The 17,303-nt window shown below is 36.7% G+C and overlaps 1 protein-coding gene across 1 annotated transcript in view; it reads left to right on the top strand.

The window, feature by feature from the left end:
- Positions 1-17,303, top strand: part of HUNK (hormonally up-regulated Neu-associated kinase) — a 134,917-nt gene that overhangs the window by 94,722 nt on the left and 22,892 nt on the right. The window contains 3 exon segments of the mRNA XM_020995942.2: positions 6,042-6,124; positions 6,127-6,209; positions 10,177-10,260. Coding sequence (XP_020851601.1) covers positions 6,042-6,124; positions 6,127-6,209; positions 10,177-10,260 — 250 coding nt within the window.

Here is a 17,303-nt window from a genome sequence, read left to right as displayed (position 1 = left end):
CCTTTGGGAAGTCCTATGCTGCTGGTCATTGGACAGTGACTTGGGGAAACGGCAGTAGGGCTCCTGCCATTATCAAAAAATGGCTAAGGCTCTTATAATCAGTCCAAAAATTCTTGTGTCTTCAACAAGTATATAGACTCATCTAGTCAGCACTTTCGTAACCTTTTTTTCTTCTGGGTTGTTCTTAATCTTCCTTTTAGCTTGCTCTTACCAATACAAAAATGTTTGGGTAGGCAGATGGGTGGAATGAGGGAAGCAGTGGTAATATTTGTTCCCAGAGAGATAAGAGGCATTACTGTCTCAGCCTCCTGAAAGGGAGGAATCTTTCATTCAATCTTGCAAGTAAATATTAAAGACTCACTGGTCCTTAAATACAATATATTAATTCATTTCCCCTTGGGAAAAGTGCTGAGGGTAAAGTGAGTGCAAATCCACATTCTTCTCAGCTGACTCAGATTTTTGCTTTTCCTATGTAAATAGCAAGCAGATATAGCCAACATTACTCTAAATCTGAGATAAAAGCAATTACAAAGATAGTCCTGCCAAGACTCCTATGTCAATACTCCTATGCCTGACATGACAGCAGGCTGGGCAATTGACCAAGATTAGATGATTGAGATGGAAATGTTGCTTAAATAGAAAAAATGTGAGGAGAGAAATGTAGAGGGAATTAGGAATAGGGAGAAAATGAATACAGAATAAAAAGGAAGATGTGGACACTCTTCATTGGAGAAATACAGAATTACAAGAGCAGCCTTTTGAAAAGTTCTTAAAATGAGAGAGGACAAAATAGTTATTGGTAGGGGTTAGAAGGTTCTTCATTGTAGAGAAGAGGTTCCAATGGAAATAACAGATCCAGTTCATGATTCTTCAGATCTACCCTGATATGGCTCAGAGAACCTTATGTATATATAGTATCGGTACTATTTGTATTTCAGGTAAACATATGGTGGCTCCATTCAGTCACTGCCCAAAGTTCTAGCATGTGGGAAGTAATTTAGACAACAACAGAAATATTACAGAGGAAATCTTGAAATGGATTGTTTACTGCTTTCTGACACCAGTCCTAGTCAGATACCAAAAGAAAGAAACTGAAAGAGATTCTGAAAGCAAAACTAAGAGCCTATGGCTCATTACACTTTGCTAATAATGTACAACACATAGGTATGTTTTCTGTTAAAGGAAGGGAAAATTAGTGGAAATGGAATAGGTCATTAAGTTAATGTAATCACTGTCTAAATGAGTGTAATGAATCCACTAAATGTGACATCTGTTAAGTAAATAGGGCTGAAATTAAGAAGCAGTTCTCTCCCTGTGTTGGCCTGGTTTCCATTAAAAAAAATTATGATTTGGCCTCTAATTCTGTCACTGTCTGTAGGTAAACTCTCATAAATCAAGAACAAGTTCCAGATACTTTATGCTATTAGCTCAGATTTTGCTTTGAGGTTTAATCAGAATCATAACTGGCTAAACATCTAACTAGTTGGGTAGATTAGAGAGTAGGTAGCAACTTGTATATTAAAGAAAGCAGCAGTGTTATGTCTTCTGTAATGATGGACCTGTTACTTAGTCTATGCAGAAGGCAGACGTCTTAATACAGGATGAAAACAACACTTCTAGCTAATATGGCAACATGAAATATTACAGAGAATCTCAGCATACTCCAGAAAATACCTAAAAAGGTCAACGGATCAAATAACGATTAAGAAAATCAAGAGAGAAACAGTATTAAGCTCCTTCATCCTAGAATTGAATAAAAAGTCAGAAACCTGATGGCTAGAGAAGCTGGAGTGAATTGAGACATGATTACAATACAATATATTAATGAGGTATTAAGCTAACTGTAAAAGATACACCCTGATTTTTTTTTTGAAACAACTTTCATTGAGTTAAGAAAGGAACAATGTAATTGGCTGAACAAACAGATGAGCCAGACTTTGAGAAGGGCTTTAAAAGGCTAAGCCTGTGGACAAATTTCAACAGTTCAAGAGCTGAAGAGTTGAAGACATTACAAGCCTGTGGAGGAGTCAATTTCTCTCCCTCTCCTACCTCCCATTGGCCATGGAGTTTTGAAAGGGAGTTACTGGGCCAGTATGAGACACTGTATACAACAAGAACAGAGATAAATATTCAAGAAGAATATACAGAAAGATGGGCACTCAGGGAAAGAAACACATTCCGGGAATGTAGCCCTTGACAACAAAGAGAATCAGTCTGGGAACCCTGGGAACTCAATTGCCTAAGTGGCCTAATGAAGATGCTGAATCCAAGGAGAGCTCTCAGAGGACTCTATGAAAAGAGAAAAAAACGTCCAATCTCTGCAATACCAAGAGTAGTCAGTTGCCTTTGCCCACTATGTATCTTCCATATGTGTCTCACTACCATTTAGCTTAATCTGACCATGTATGCTGTGTGTATCTGTGGGAGTACACCTCAGGGGAACATGTTTTATGACTGCTCTGCTTGTTATGTTGAATAAATGTCTTTGCTAAGAGCTAATTGAATCTGCTGGCTGTTAGTGGGAAACACACTGGTAGGGGCTCCTATATTAATAGTATAGCCCTACAAGATTACCTGTAGTCTTTGACTTCCTTGGAGTACATACTTAATAGAAGTATCACCGAGTCAAAAAGCATGCATATTTTAGTGATTGGGGGCGGGGGGAAGGGTAATAGTTCCAAATCATTTTCCAGAATGGTTTAACCAGTTTACTGCTATGCCAGTAGTTCATTAATGTGACTATTGTTTCAGAGCCCCTCCAACATTTGTCATTTTCCTTTTTAAACATCTGATAGATGTGAGATGGAAATAAAAAATGGCTTTAATGTACATTTTTATGTATTAATAGTTATTTGGAGCATTTTTATATTGATTTGGTAGCTTGCATTAATTAACTTGAGAACTGCCTGTTCATATCCTTTGACCATGTATTTTTAAAAATATATTTTATTTTTTCCAATTACATATAAAAACAATTTTTAACATTCATTTTTAAAAATTTTAAGTTCCATATTCTCTCCCTCCATCTTTCCCCTCCCCCCCTCATTTAGAAGGCGAGCAATTTAATATAGGTTATACATGCATTGTCATGCAAAACATTTCTATATTAGCTTTGACCATTTATCTGTTGGGGAATTAATCATTCTTATTTTTCTTATCTTCAATTACCAATCACCAATCAATCACCAATATACCAGAGGAACTCTACTCTGAAGATTTTTCCCATCTGAGTCCAAGTGCATTTATTCTGCTTGTGCAGAATCTTTTCAATTCTATAAAATCAAAATTGCGGGAATTCTTCCACTACTCTTAGTTATGAAAGTTATCTTCTTCCTTTGTCTTCTGACTTCTATATAATATGATCTTATGTATTTAAGTATCATGTATCCATTTGGAGTCTATTATGGTATATGAAATAAAATAGTGGTTTAAACTGATTTCTGTTGAGCTGCTTTCTAGTTTTCCTAGCAGTTTTTTGTGGAACATGAAGTCAGTTCCTGTTTGTTGGTGCCCTTGATTTTATTGAACATTATACTGCTATGTACAATTGTTTCTGGGTTTTGTTTACCCAATATGTTTCAATGATCAATTGTATTTTTTTAACCAGTACCAAATCCCTTCAATCATTACAATTTGAGATCTGATACTACTAGCTTTCCTTTATTCCTACTTTTCCCCCCATTGAAATCTTTATCTTATTTCTCTGAGTGAACTTTATTGTCTGCATCTAGAAAAATAAACTTTGTTTGACACTAACTTTGTGATGCTAATTTGTGGTGCTAAATGTATCAATATTATTATGTTGGCAGGACCCAACCATGATCAATTAATATCTTTGCAATTATTTATCTTCCATTACTTCTGTTTCTGTATTCATATAAATTCTGGGAATGTCTTGATAGATGGATTCTCTGAGATCTCATACATTCTCTAGTTATTGTGAATGGGATTTTTTTATATCTCTTTCTATTAGTTTTTAGTAATACTATATAGAAAGCCTGATAGTCTTTTTGTGATCTTTTTTCATACTATGCTGCATTAATAAATTATTATCTAGTGCCATTTCTAATAGCATCCACATTATAATAGTGACAATCATCTAGTTATGATTTTAATAATAGCTAATATTGACTAACATATAGGTTCTTCATATTTTCTTCATTTTAGCTTCACAAGCCTATAAGTAGGTATTATTACTCACATTTTAGATGCGAGAAAACAGAAGCTTAGGTCTTGTCTAGAAGTCAGTGTAATGTCTGTTAGAAGTGGAATTCAGGTCCATATTTCCCTATTCCAAGTCCAGCATTTGACACCCTTCTTTACTGTAATTCGTGTTTACAACACACAGGAGTATACCTATGGGCTTTATTGCTTATAATATAATAACACTAAGCATTTATTTGATCCTATCTATGTGCAGATCACCATAGTAAGCAGTGTGAGAGATACAGAGATCTGGGTTCCAGCCATTATGCAATTTATAGTCTACCAAGGAAATAGGGCTCACACACAAATAATTATAACACACAATATTCGTTGCTCAATGGATCTGGGATTTCATTGATTTGGAATTTCCCCCCAACAATATCTGCAGATCATAACCCATCTATGCCTGCCCATCCCATGCCAGTCATCACCATCATCATCAATAGCATTTATATGGTGCCTATTCTATGCCAGGCATTTTACTAAGTGCCCTACAAATGCTATTCAGTTAATACTCATAACAACCCTGGGAAGAAGGTGCTATTATTAATCTCGTTTTACAGCTGAGAAAACCGAGGCAAATGAAATTAAGTGACTTGCCCAGGATCACATAGTTAGTAAATTTCCAAGGCCAGATTTGAACTTAAATCTTTCCGACTCTAGGTCCAGCAAAATCTATCCACTTTCCCACCCACTTTGTTTATGTCCTCTCACTAAGTTCACAATATTGTATCAAAAGTGTATTTTATAAGTGCATATAAAACATTATAGCATATTTTGTTGTTCTTCAGTTGTTTTCAGTCATGTCTGACTCTTCATGACCTCATTTGGGGTTTTCTTGGCAAAGATACTGGAGTGGTTTGCCATTTCCTTCTCCAGCTCATTTTTATAGGTGAGGAACTGAGGTGAACAGAGTTAAGTGACTTGCTCAGGATCACATAGCTAGTTAAGTGTCTGAGGCTGGATCTGATTTCAGGAAGACGAATCTTCCTGACTCTAGGTCCAGCACTGTGCCACCTAGCTGCCCATATTATATTCTATATTCTATATTATATTGTATATAATATATGTGTTATATACACAGGCAAAGGGAAGGAAGGAAGATATTCCAGGGTTAGAGGAGGAATCAAATAATTTAGCATAAGCTCTATGCTGACTCAGAACAACCTCAGTCTGTAAGATAAGATCGATCAGTAACTCAACAAGTGTTTATTAAGTTTATTAAGGTTGCTATATGCTAGATGCTATACTTGGCCTTGAGAATACAAATGTACAGAAATTACATTCTGAAGGGGAGTAAACAAGTACAGATTTATAGGGGAAAAAAAGAAGGGAAGAGTAAATACAAATATAATGTAGTTTAAGAAGAAGGGCAGTGGCAATTGAGGGGACCAGGAAAGACTTCATAAGGAAGGTAGTGTTTGAACTCATCTTGAAGGAAAGGGAAGGAATAAGTATTTTATTGAGAGCCTACCATGTGGCAGACACTGTGCTAAGAACTTTGCAAATATGATCTCGTTTGATGCTCACAACAGCGCTGTGAAGTAGGTGTTATTAAGATCCTCATTTTATTGCTATTAAGTATCTGAGGCCAGGCTTGAACCTAGGTCTTCCTGTGTCCAGGCCTAGAACTGTATTCAGTGAACCACCCTGCATGTAATAGCTAAAATAACATATGCATATAGCTTTTAGTTACAGTAAATATTTCATTTGTATGGCAGTGCTATTTGAGCATATATGGATCTGTTTGTTTTTATAACTAGTGGATTTTCTAAGGCTCCTTTGGGAAGATTTCAAAAATCACATACAGTATTCTTTTTTCCCTTTTGGTTTAGGATTCACCTAGAAGACTTGAGCCAAAGTGTGGTACTTCACATGACTGAAAAGCTCGGGTACAAAAATAGCGATGTGATCAACACAGTTTGTCCAACAGGGCTTGCCACATCCTTGCCATCTACTTCCTGCTAAACAAGAAACTTGAACGCTATTTGTCAGGCCTTAGAGTAAGTTTGGCATTGCTGATAGATTTCTTTGTTCTTGGTGGGGGGAAAAAACCTCTCTTTTTCTCATCCATAACTATTTTCCAATTGCTGACACTTGATCTTCAGCTGTTAATTTAATCTGATGTGTTGCTGAGTCTCTGGAATGTGAGATAAAATAGGATCCAAACCTGGGTCACATATCACACTTTTAGTTCAAGGGAAGTCAAGATGTTTTAAAAATAATCTCTCACAAAGTTAGGCCCTAGGCAAAGGATTCAAACTTCTTGACTTTTTTTACTTCTCCTTTGGCATCTTTCCTTTTTCTTCTATTCCTTCAACCCTAGACTCATAACCTGTTATCTCCCTAGGTATCCATGCCAGAATATGTTCTCTAAACTTCCCTGCTGAAACAGAAATTGATTTAGTTTTATTATAGGATTAAGCTCCCTTCTTCAGGAAGAGCTAGCCCTAACAGCTAAGCTAGACTAACATAGGAGGACGGTGACTGCTAACTCCAAGCCACAAGTATTTCTTTCCCAGTAAGCTTTCTGGTTACAAAAGGTATCACTTGGAGGGCAAGGGCTTCTGGGGTAATCTTGTTTTGACAGCTAGGTATTATCTTGGGTTAAGAAAGCCTAGGAGAAACGCACTAGTCAGATGACCTGTCTTGTCCAATTGAATTATGTTCAAAACAAGTTTCTGTAATTTTTGTTATTCCTCTCTTCTATTATAAAAATTACCCCTTTAAATCACTGCTTGTCTCTGACATCTGTCAGATGACCTGTTTTGATATGCAAATTCTAGTTTTGCAAATGAAATCATACTCAGTAACTTTGTACCTCAGTTTCTTTTTATTTCAGATAATTAATTTTAACACTGCCCTCTTCAGCAGGGCTACATACTGTCCCTGTTTAAATTTACTCATCTCTAGGGCCCTCATTATTGGCCACTAGAAAACTGATAAACAAATTCATAATTATGTATTAATAGGTATGCTTTTAAAAAAATCATACAGAAGATATTTTCCTTTTAACTTTTTTTTTATGGATCATTTGATTTCTTAATCCTGATAGCATCACTGGGAAATAAGCATTATAAGCTCCCTTTAGCAGATGCTAAGCCTTGGGGAGTTGAGGCTGGAGTAGTAGCCAGCCTGTTCCTCCTAAGACAACTCCAAGCAAGAAATAATGGAAGGCTCTGGGCATGTTATATTTTGTGTTCTTGTTCTACTCCTGAAACATTTTTTTGGAGGTGAAATCAGATTTAAGTGACTATTGAAGGCATCTCTGAATAAGGGGAAAAAAATCACACAGAATATAACCTGAAGGGTATAGTTGATGGTGAAGATGAATTCTACCCACTTGGTACTTTGTAATAGTTGGAAGGATAAAAGGCTGACTGTAAGTATATGATCCCCAAGTCTTTTTTTTTTAAGAGATAACTAGAGGAACTTTGTCCTTTTTTGCTTGTTGTTAACTCCCAAAGCTTAGGGATTCATCAAACAACTCTGCTCATAGATGAATGTGAGGAAAGAACCTTTGATCTCTGCGTGGGAACCTGCCCAGGGTCACAGGGCTAATGTCTTCCTGACTCCAGGTCCAATACTCTATCTATTGTACCACTTAGCAAAAAAAAAAAAAAGGAAGGTAATTAAAGCAAAAGGAAGGAGGAGGAGATAATCAAATCTTGTTTGAAGATGAGAGTTCTTGAAAAGAGTTTTTACCATGTTTATTATAGGCACTGAACTTGGTTTGTCATGACTTTTCCATGTAATCTCCTAATGGGTTCAAACTTACTTCAAAGTGGAAAGCAAACTTTCTGATGTCAGTCAAGTGACACACCTTGGGCAAATCTGTTGGCCTCAGTTGCCTCATGTGTAAAATGAAGGCTTTGATCTAAATGATCTCTTAGGTTCCCCCCAAATTTAAATCCTATAATGCTAATCAATTATGAAGGCTTCTATAACAATTTGCACAAATTATGTTGAGTCCCGTTTGTCATGAATCATAAGGGATATAGTTCCAAATAAGCATTTTTTAATTTCTTGAAGCTACATTAAAGAAGTGTTGCAGATTCTATCTTTAGTCCTATTCTGTTCAGTATTTTAATCAATGTCTTAGTTAAATGCATGGATGGATATTTATCAGATTTCCAGATAACACAAAGCTGATAGAGATGGCTAGGTTGAATGGCAGAATCAGAATCCCAAAAGATTTCTAAAGGCTAAAACAATGGGCTAGAGAGAATGAGCTGAAATTTAATAGGAATAAGTTGATTAAAAACAACAACAACTTCACAAGTTCAAGATAGGGAAGCATTCGTGGATAAGCATTCATTTGAAAAATTCCTAACTATGTTAGTGAACACATAGGACATGCAAAATGATGCAACAATGTGACATGACAGCCAGAAAAACTATTACTATCCTAGGCAGCATCAAGGAAAAATTGTAGTTTGAAGAATGAAGGAAAAGATAGACCTATAGGTACTTAGTCCCATTCAGACCATAACAGGAGGATGATATTCATTTTGGGGACCCACATTTTAGAAACAACATCTATAAATTAGAGCTCTATTTAGAGGACAACAATAGGGAAGGTGAAAGGCCTCAAAAACGAAACAAAAAATCTACCATACAAGGATCGCAGGATGAATTGGGAATGTTTAGCCTGGAGTAGAAGAGATTTAAGGGGACTTAATAACTGCCTTCAGGTAGTTAAGGGATTAACATGTTGAAGTGGGGAATCAGGCTTTTTCTACTTGATGCCAGAAGGCAAAACTGGAAGAAATGTGTGGAAGCTACAGAATTTGTCTCATTAAAAAAAAAAAACTTGCTATCACAGTCATCAAAGGAATGGGCTGCCCTAGAACATAGTAGGCTGAGGTGTGTGACCTCAGGCAAGGCACTTAGCCATTCTGGGCCTGTTTCCTCTTCTGTAAAATGGGGATAATAGTATCTGTTGTACGTGGGTATTGTGAGCCTCAAATGAGACAATGTATGTGAAACATTTTGTAAACTTTATTATCTGCAAAATTCAGAGGTTGTACTAGACTGCTAATATCATCTCCAATTCTAAATCTCTGACCCTATGATCTTAAATATCTTCAGATAAACTAATTTCTTTAAAGAAAAAAAAATAGTGACATCTACAAAAAATTGAAACATTCAATATTAGATATACTGTGGGAAGAGAGAGAATACTAATGCACTATTGGTGGATCTGTGACGTGGTCCAACCATTTTAGAAATTGGTTTGGAATAATGCAATTAAAGGGACTAAATTCCCTCTTACCCTTTGACCTGGGAGTTCCAGGATTGTGGGTATATGCCTCAAGGAAGTCAAAGACAGAAGCAAAATTTTAATCTATACCAAAATATTTTTAGCAGTTTTTGTGGTAGCCAAGAACTAGAAATAGACTGGGTGACCATAGATGGGACAAAGGCTGATAAAGCTAGGGCATGAATTTAATGGAATATTATTATGTGATAAGAACCACAAGATATGTAGAATTTAGAGAAACATGGGAAGATTTGTAAAAAAAAAATCGATACAGAGCAAAATGGAACCAAGAAAATATTAGCAATAACTAGAACATCATAAACAAAAAGATTCCTAAAAAGAAATTGAACTGTGAGTGACTGAAAAGCCCATCCAGGGCCTACAGAAGCAATAATGAAACATTATTATGTGTCCTTGTTCCAGGAAGAAGGGCAGGGATAATCAAATATATGGTATAATAGGGTCACATATATCACTCTATAGGATGTTTCTGCCTAATTGTTTTTCAGTGTTATAAAGGAGGGTTCCATCTGGAATAGGGGTGATGTGGGGGTTAAAATGACTGATCTGTAGACAAAGGGCATGACAAAAATATATTCACAATAAATATACGATTCAAATATTCTCAGGCCAGAGAGGATTAATAACATCATAATGGAAACTGATAGTTCCTAATGGTTAAGGTTTATTTATTTTTCCCCTGGCAGAAATCGAACATTCAGGACAACATTTTCTACAAGAACCAGCTCTATCAGATAGAAAAATACAACGTGAATAAAGAATCTTGTGAGGTAAGGACATCAGCAATATTTGGGATACTCTAAGACTAAGGAATCTTTGGTCAGTCATTTCCATTCTTATGTATAGTAAGGGAAGGTAAATTATTCCAGGCCCCAAAGTAGCGTAGTGCAATTACAGGAGCAAAAGTTACCAAATGACTCCTTGACCATGAAAAATGGAATATGTGGGATCCATTGGTTTGCAGAGTTTCAGGGGATTTATTAAAAGCAAAAGTTAAAGTCACACATAAATGAACAGAAGACTTGGCTTCAAGAAAGGAAAATGTGACAAAGGAGTCTGAAAAGGTTTTAGAATGACCAAAATAATTATTGTCAACAATCCTGGTATGAAAAGTTAGGATTGGGGGCAGCTAGATGGCAGTGGATAGAACACTGGCCCTCAAGTCAGGAGGACCTGAGTTCAAATCTGGCCTCAGACTCAATACTTGACACTTTATTAGCTGTGTGACCCTGTTAGCTGTGTGACCCTGGGCAAGTCACTTAACCCCAATTGCCTAAAAAAAAAAAAAGAAAGAAAAGTTAAGGATTGACTATTGTGCCTCAGAAGTTCCCAAAAGGAAACTCACAGTTTTGCAATGATTTATGTGGCAAGTAGTCACGCAAATAGGTGTAGAATTTTTAGTGATTTTTCAGTAGTGTCTCTTAATTTCAAAAGCTCAGCAGAGGGGAGTTGGGATATAGTTATTCTTACTTTCAAGTCACCTCTCCTTACTGGACAATCCCATACTCCTACTCCTTCCCTAAAGTGGCTTCTTCTTTTTTTTTTTTTTGGCCAGGCAGTAGGGTTAAGTGACTTGCCCAGGGTCACACAGCTAGTAAGTGTTATGTGTCTGAGGCCGGATTTGAACTCAGGTCCTCCTGAATCCAGGACCGGTGCTCTATCCACTGCACCACCTAGCTGCCCCCCTAAAGTGGCTTCTTCTGTTTCTTTCTCAGAGCATGCTTCACAAAGCACTCCCTGCTTTGCTTGTCTTTCTCTAGGAGAGGCTGCCAAGAATTCCTTCTTTTGAAGGCAGAGCAAGAATTGACTACCAAATGAGGAGGAAGGGCCTATTCATCTTCCATTTTTTAATCTCAAGATTTCCTTAATTTGTATAATAATAGTATGAAAATAGCCAACCCTTATATAATTTTAAGGTTTGCAAAGTGCTTCACACTTTGTCAATAGTTTTCAGGTATTAAAGCTTACTAGTTTAGCTGCACTAAAACTTTTGGGAGATGCCCCATATCATTTCATTTGATATTCATATCATCAGCCTTATAAGGTAGATACTCCAGGTATTATTATCCCCATTACACAGACAAGATTTTACTGACAAAGTCTCAGAGATGTTAAATGACTTACCTATAATCACATAGCTAATAGATGCTAGAGCCCTCCAAATCCACTGAGCTTACTTAGCCCTTCACTTTGCTGCTAATCCATGGAACATTGTTTCTGGGTTTTTCTCGTAGGTGAGAGTTTAAAATCAAATATTTGTATTGGAAAGTGTCAAAAAACATGGGCCTACCTTAGACACTTTCTAGCTGTGTAAACACAGGCATATCATTTAGCCATTTTTAGCCTCATTTTCTATTTTAAAATTTTTATTGCTTCTTTTTGTTTACATTGTTTTCACTTCCCATTAACAATCCCCTCCCCTTGTAGAAGCCTCCCTTTTAATAAAAAAGTTGTGAAGCAAAAAAAAAACCCAACATGTTGATCATTTCTAAAATCATGTACTTCATTTGTACTTCCTCTCCCCTGAGGAGAGAGAGGTATGTTTCATCTTCAGTCCTCTCCAATCCAGAGTGGTCATCAAAATTTAGATCAATGGAAAAATACTTATCTAGATTGACGTGCAGTTGAATGGGCAGCTCACTGAGTTAATCCCTCATGACATCTGTCTTGGACAGGCACTACAGATGGACCGTGAGCTATACCCAGAATTGAACAAGAGATAAAAAAGTGGGCTGAATTAACAGTTGGGAACACAGAACACTTTCAACATCTTAATTCTTTAATGAAGATAGTTATTAAGTCCTTAATGACTGGATCTGATATAGCATGAAAACAGAATTTTTGATGGAAAAATAACACAAATTTATTTATTTATCTTTGTTAGTTAAACTACAGACTCTTTTTAGATTGATAAATTTATCTTAGTTTTATGTAGGAGGCTAAAGAAAAAGAGCCAAAAATAGCCACAATAAAGTAATTGGAGAGCCAAACTCTGCAGGTAAAAGCCTCTAAAAGCCTTTCTGGTTTTAGCTTGAACTACGTTGATGGTCCAAGAAAGGAATCTGTGTTCTTGGTAGGATAGGATATTAGCCGTGATAGGGAAAGGGTTGTCTCAATGATTAATAAAAGGCTATTCCTAGCTTATATTCCTCTGGGTGCTCATAAAAATGCTTTCTATTCATCAAATATGGTCAATTGCCATTTTGTTCTTCATGGTCTCATTCTTTTTTTTTTTACCCCCTTTGAAGAACTGAGATGAAGAAAAAGAAAATTAAATCCAGAGATCAGAGCTCTATGATTTTAAGGCTTTATTATCTTCCCTCTCCCTACCCAAACCTCCCCCCCACCCCTTTTTGACTTAAAAGCCAAAGATTGAATCAGTGGAGGTGGATTACAAATTTCAAATAACTGCACCTGTATTAAATTAAATTAGTCTGAGCCTAATGACTTTATTTATTCCCAAAAACTATCCTATGAACAGTAGTGACCCCTATAGAGGGAATGCCCATTTAAAAACTTTCCTCAGGTCAGAAAGCTCAAACGAATTCTGATTTGATCTTTAAAAAAAACACTATTAATTGCATTTTTAAAATGTAAAATATTGCCAAGAGATGAGAGCCCTCTATACAAAGCAAAGTTAATACTGATAAACTTTTTAAAAGGACATTTAAAGGTAAAATGTTAGAAGGTTGACTTCTTTGCTGATTTTGATGCTGTCAATCAGTCGTGCGCCCCTCTCCCCCCATACTCTTATTTACCTCACTTGTCTTTTATGGTGGCATCCTTCCTTGATTTGCTTTCTTTCCTCCTTGGCCATTTCTCAGTCTCCTTTGAAAGTTCAACACCTCTTGTCACCTACACATGGGTATTTCCCAGGACTATATACTGGGCCATTTTCTCTTCTCTGTCTATACTTTCCCTTTGGTGATCTTATATGCTTCCAGGATAGCAAGTATCATCTCTTTTCAGATGGACCAAGTATGTACGTAGTCCCTAAACTCAGCCTCATGTTACCAATCACCTGCATCCCTCCCTGGATGTTCCATCCTTGGCCCATACTTAGCACTTAACAAATGTATTTTCATCCATTCATTAGCATCTCAAACTCAACAGATCTAAGTGGAAGTGATGACCTTTCCCATTCCACTGTCTAAAGTGTATCCGTCCTCAGAACCTTCCTATTTCTGTTGGAGGGTACTATCATTCTCCTAATCCCCCAGGTTCATGACTTTATAATCATCCTTGACTCTTTCCTCTGCCTCAATGCCTAGATTCATTCAGTTAACAACTGTTGTTGATTCTAATCTCTGCATGTCTCCATCTCTTTCTGACCCACTCATACAATCACCACCATACTACAAGCCCCGACTGATTCTCTGTTAGATTATTATGATAGCCTCCTCATTGCTTTCCCTGACTCCAGTCTCTAGTCTGTCCAATTATTCATACTCCACATGACTGCCAAAATAACCTTCCCACCACATAAGTCTAACCATGTTATCCCTTTGCCTAAAAACTTTTGCCTCTAAAATAAAGGTGCTGCCCCTAGAACAAAATCAAAGCTCTCCAAATCTGGCTCCACCTGACATTGAATGTTCCAGGAAAACTGGACTGCTGGATATTTTTCCCTGAATTTCCTGTTCCATCTCCTGCCTTCATGCATTTGCACAAACTTTCCCCCATGTCTAGAATGCACTCCCTCTTGATCTCCACCTTTCAGAATTCTAACTTTCTTTTAAAGCTCAGATGTTACCTCCTCCATGCAGCTTTCCCTGCTACTCTTATTCATGTATTGGTGTGTGGATTATTAATCCCCAGTATTGTAAGTATATAAGTAATACAATTAGTAATATAATAACAATTATATCATTATATATATTCCAGTAATATAAGTAGTATAAGATCCTTGATGGCAGAGGGTTTTTTTAGCTTTTTTTTTTTGCATATCCTATATCTAGCATGATGTATTGCATTTGGTAGCTAAGCTTAATTTGAAATGTTGTTTCAAACATTAGTAAGAAAGAAAGAAGGAAGGAAGGAAGGAAGGAAGGAAGGAAGGAAGGAAGGAAGGAAGGAAGGAAGGAAGGAAGGAAGGAAGGAAGGGAAAAACAAGCAGCTAGGTGGCATAATGGAAAGTGTGTTGGACCTGGAATCAGGAAGACCTGAGGTCAAATACTGGCCCCAGATACTTACAGCAGTGTGAGCCTGGGCAAGTCATTTAACCACTTTCTGCCTCAGTTTCCTCATCTGTAAAATGAGATAATCGCACAGAGTTGTGAGACTCAAATGAGATGACATATGTAAAACATTTTGTAAACCTTAAAATACTATTTAAATGCAAACAATTATTATTGTAGATGTAAACTCTCGATGAATTTTTATGAATCATTTGTTATGAGTAAGTACAAAAATAGTTTCTTCTTCTAAGTCCTATCCTAATGCATATGAATTTATTTAACTCCTGTGAGTTGACTTTTTATTTGTTCTCAACATCAGAGGTAGATTTGCAACAAGCATTTATTAAGACAATAGACCATATGTGAAACAGAGATGTAAAGAGAGATACAAAGTTTAGGTTGGTGTCAGTTTGTACCAATTCATTCTCTCATGGAGTTCGTAAAGTCTAGTAAGAAAATAAGACAGAAACAGAGAATGCTAATGCATAATACTACAGAAGCACATCAGATAGATACAGAACAAAGTACTATGGAAAGCCAAGGTGGAAGGTCTGAATCAGTGTCTTTTATTGACAATGAGTGACTTGATATCAAATATCCCTGTAGCTCTATAGATCAAAGATTAGGCAGGTGGGTTTTGATAATACTAAGAGGCAGGCATAGAACTTGATCCTCCCACTTGCCCCCTTGAACTCTGCAGAATCCATTAGTAAGTCACTCTGCCACCCCTCACTCCAGCCTCTTAGGGTGAAGGATCACTTTGGACCCCATAAATCTAAACTATAGTGATAATATCTCTTCACTACTATCCTGGAACTTACCTGAAACAGTTTAGAATGGAAAACACCAAAATCGTGAAGAAAAAATGAAAACTAGAGATTGCCAAATTTTCTAGTAGTGACTAGATCTGAATATTCTCTGAATATTCTCAGAGGAAGAACATGGTTTCTTAATGAAAGCTTCTGAGGCAGGGAATTCTCAGCCCTTTTTTGTGTCATGGATCCCTTCTCAGGATAATGTTTTTAAATATTTAAAATAAAAATATGTAGGCTTACAAAGGAATTTATTTCATATAATTATATTGACACATCTATCTATCTATCTATTAATTTCATGGGAGAAGAGAAGGGAATAAACATTTGTTAAGTACCTGCTAACCCCAAGTTAAGAACCTCTATTCTAAGAAAGGTGGTCAAGACACTGGACTTCGGGTCGACTAGCAGCAGCTTCTTAAGGAAACACTAGAGCAGTTAAAAATGCTTATTTCTGGAAGGTTACTCTGGGCACCTGAATAGAACACCTTAAATCACATACTGTTCAGTTGAGAACCAGTCCATTCCTTCCTAGAGCTTGTAAAGTCTAATAAGGAAATGAGACACAAACATGAATAACACTAATATATAATACGACATATGTGCATCAAATCAGTTAGATAGTTGGACTAGAACTCTTTTCGGTAAGCCCAGTCTCTGCATAGTTCTGGCCCACCAATGTTGCCTCAAGGTCTACATCCCACTTTGTGCCAAGATTTATTCAGTATTATTCCTCCACTTAATTTAAGGTTTTCCCACAGTTAACATTCCGACACTTAAGTCCTTTGGAAAGTAGTGTAAAGCCATCTCATATTTTATTGCTTTCGTCTATTGGTCTTTGTTGATGATTATTATGTTTATAATACAATTTACATAAAGCCGTCTCATTATAGTGGTTGAGCAGAAGGTATTTCTACCCAAGTTAAAAAGGGTAGTTTGCCAGGTGTTCCCAAGCTAGACTTATAGTCACAACCCAATTTTTTCTGCAAGACTCTGCCTGTTAAATCACCCATAGATATGTTTATTGTCTATTTTGTTATGAAAATCCTCCTCTAAAAGGAAGAGAGAAGAAAATCCCCCATTGACTTTTCTTTATGAAGTTGGCAGGCAAGGAGAAACAAACAAACAAACAAAACAGCAGTCAGAAAATAACCTCTGCAGCTTGGAAGAAATCTCAGAAATCTGATTAGTTTCTTCTCTCCCTCCTATCACAGTTGTCACCATCTTCAGTATTTTCCCATTGTCTAATATACATGGACTGAGCCAAGCTAGGATACAGAAGAAACTATATTTGTCCTCTCCAAGCCCCTGGGCCCTTCTAGTGCAGGGAATGTCTATGATAGGCTATTCAGTTTATTAGAAGAAAGAAAAACGGGGAGTAAGTTTTCACGGACAGCACTTTCTCCTGCAAAATGAAATGACAGTAGAAAGATTGAAGGAGGAGATTAAATAGTTGTTAACTATTATGGGGAAGAAAAAGCTTGAATGAAGCAATTGAGAGATAAAGATTTGGAAATACAGTAAACTTAGGAAAAACCTGGGCATCATGTGAATCTGAGAAACATAAATAGGAGTCACTGATATTTTGCACTGAGAATTAGACACAAACACAAGATTTTATTGCATTGTGTAGAGGATTGGCAGGTGACTATGAATGCTAAAGGAAGGCAGAGAACCTGGGTTTGAATCCAAGTCAGGCCATTTAACTTTTGTAAGCCTCAGTTTTCCTTACATCTAAAATGAAGGTGTGGGACTAGATTTCCCCTGCAGTTCCTTTCAGCTCTAAATCCCAACAATGCTAAATCAAAGCCAAATATATCTACA

Source organism: Phascolarctos cinereus, unplaced genomic scaffold, assembly GCF_003287225.1.
Source record: "Phascolarctos cinereus isolate Bilbo 61053 unplaced genomic scaffold, phaCin_HiC Scaffold_726;HRSCAF=1367, whole genome shotgun sequence".
Taxonomy (NCBI): Eukaryota; Metazoa; Chordata; class Mammalia; order Diprotodontia; family Phascolarctidae; genus Phascolarctos; species Phascolarctos cinereus.
Note: the sequence above shows the minus strand (reverse complement) of the source record. Positions and strands in the feature narration are given on the sequence as shown.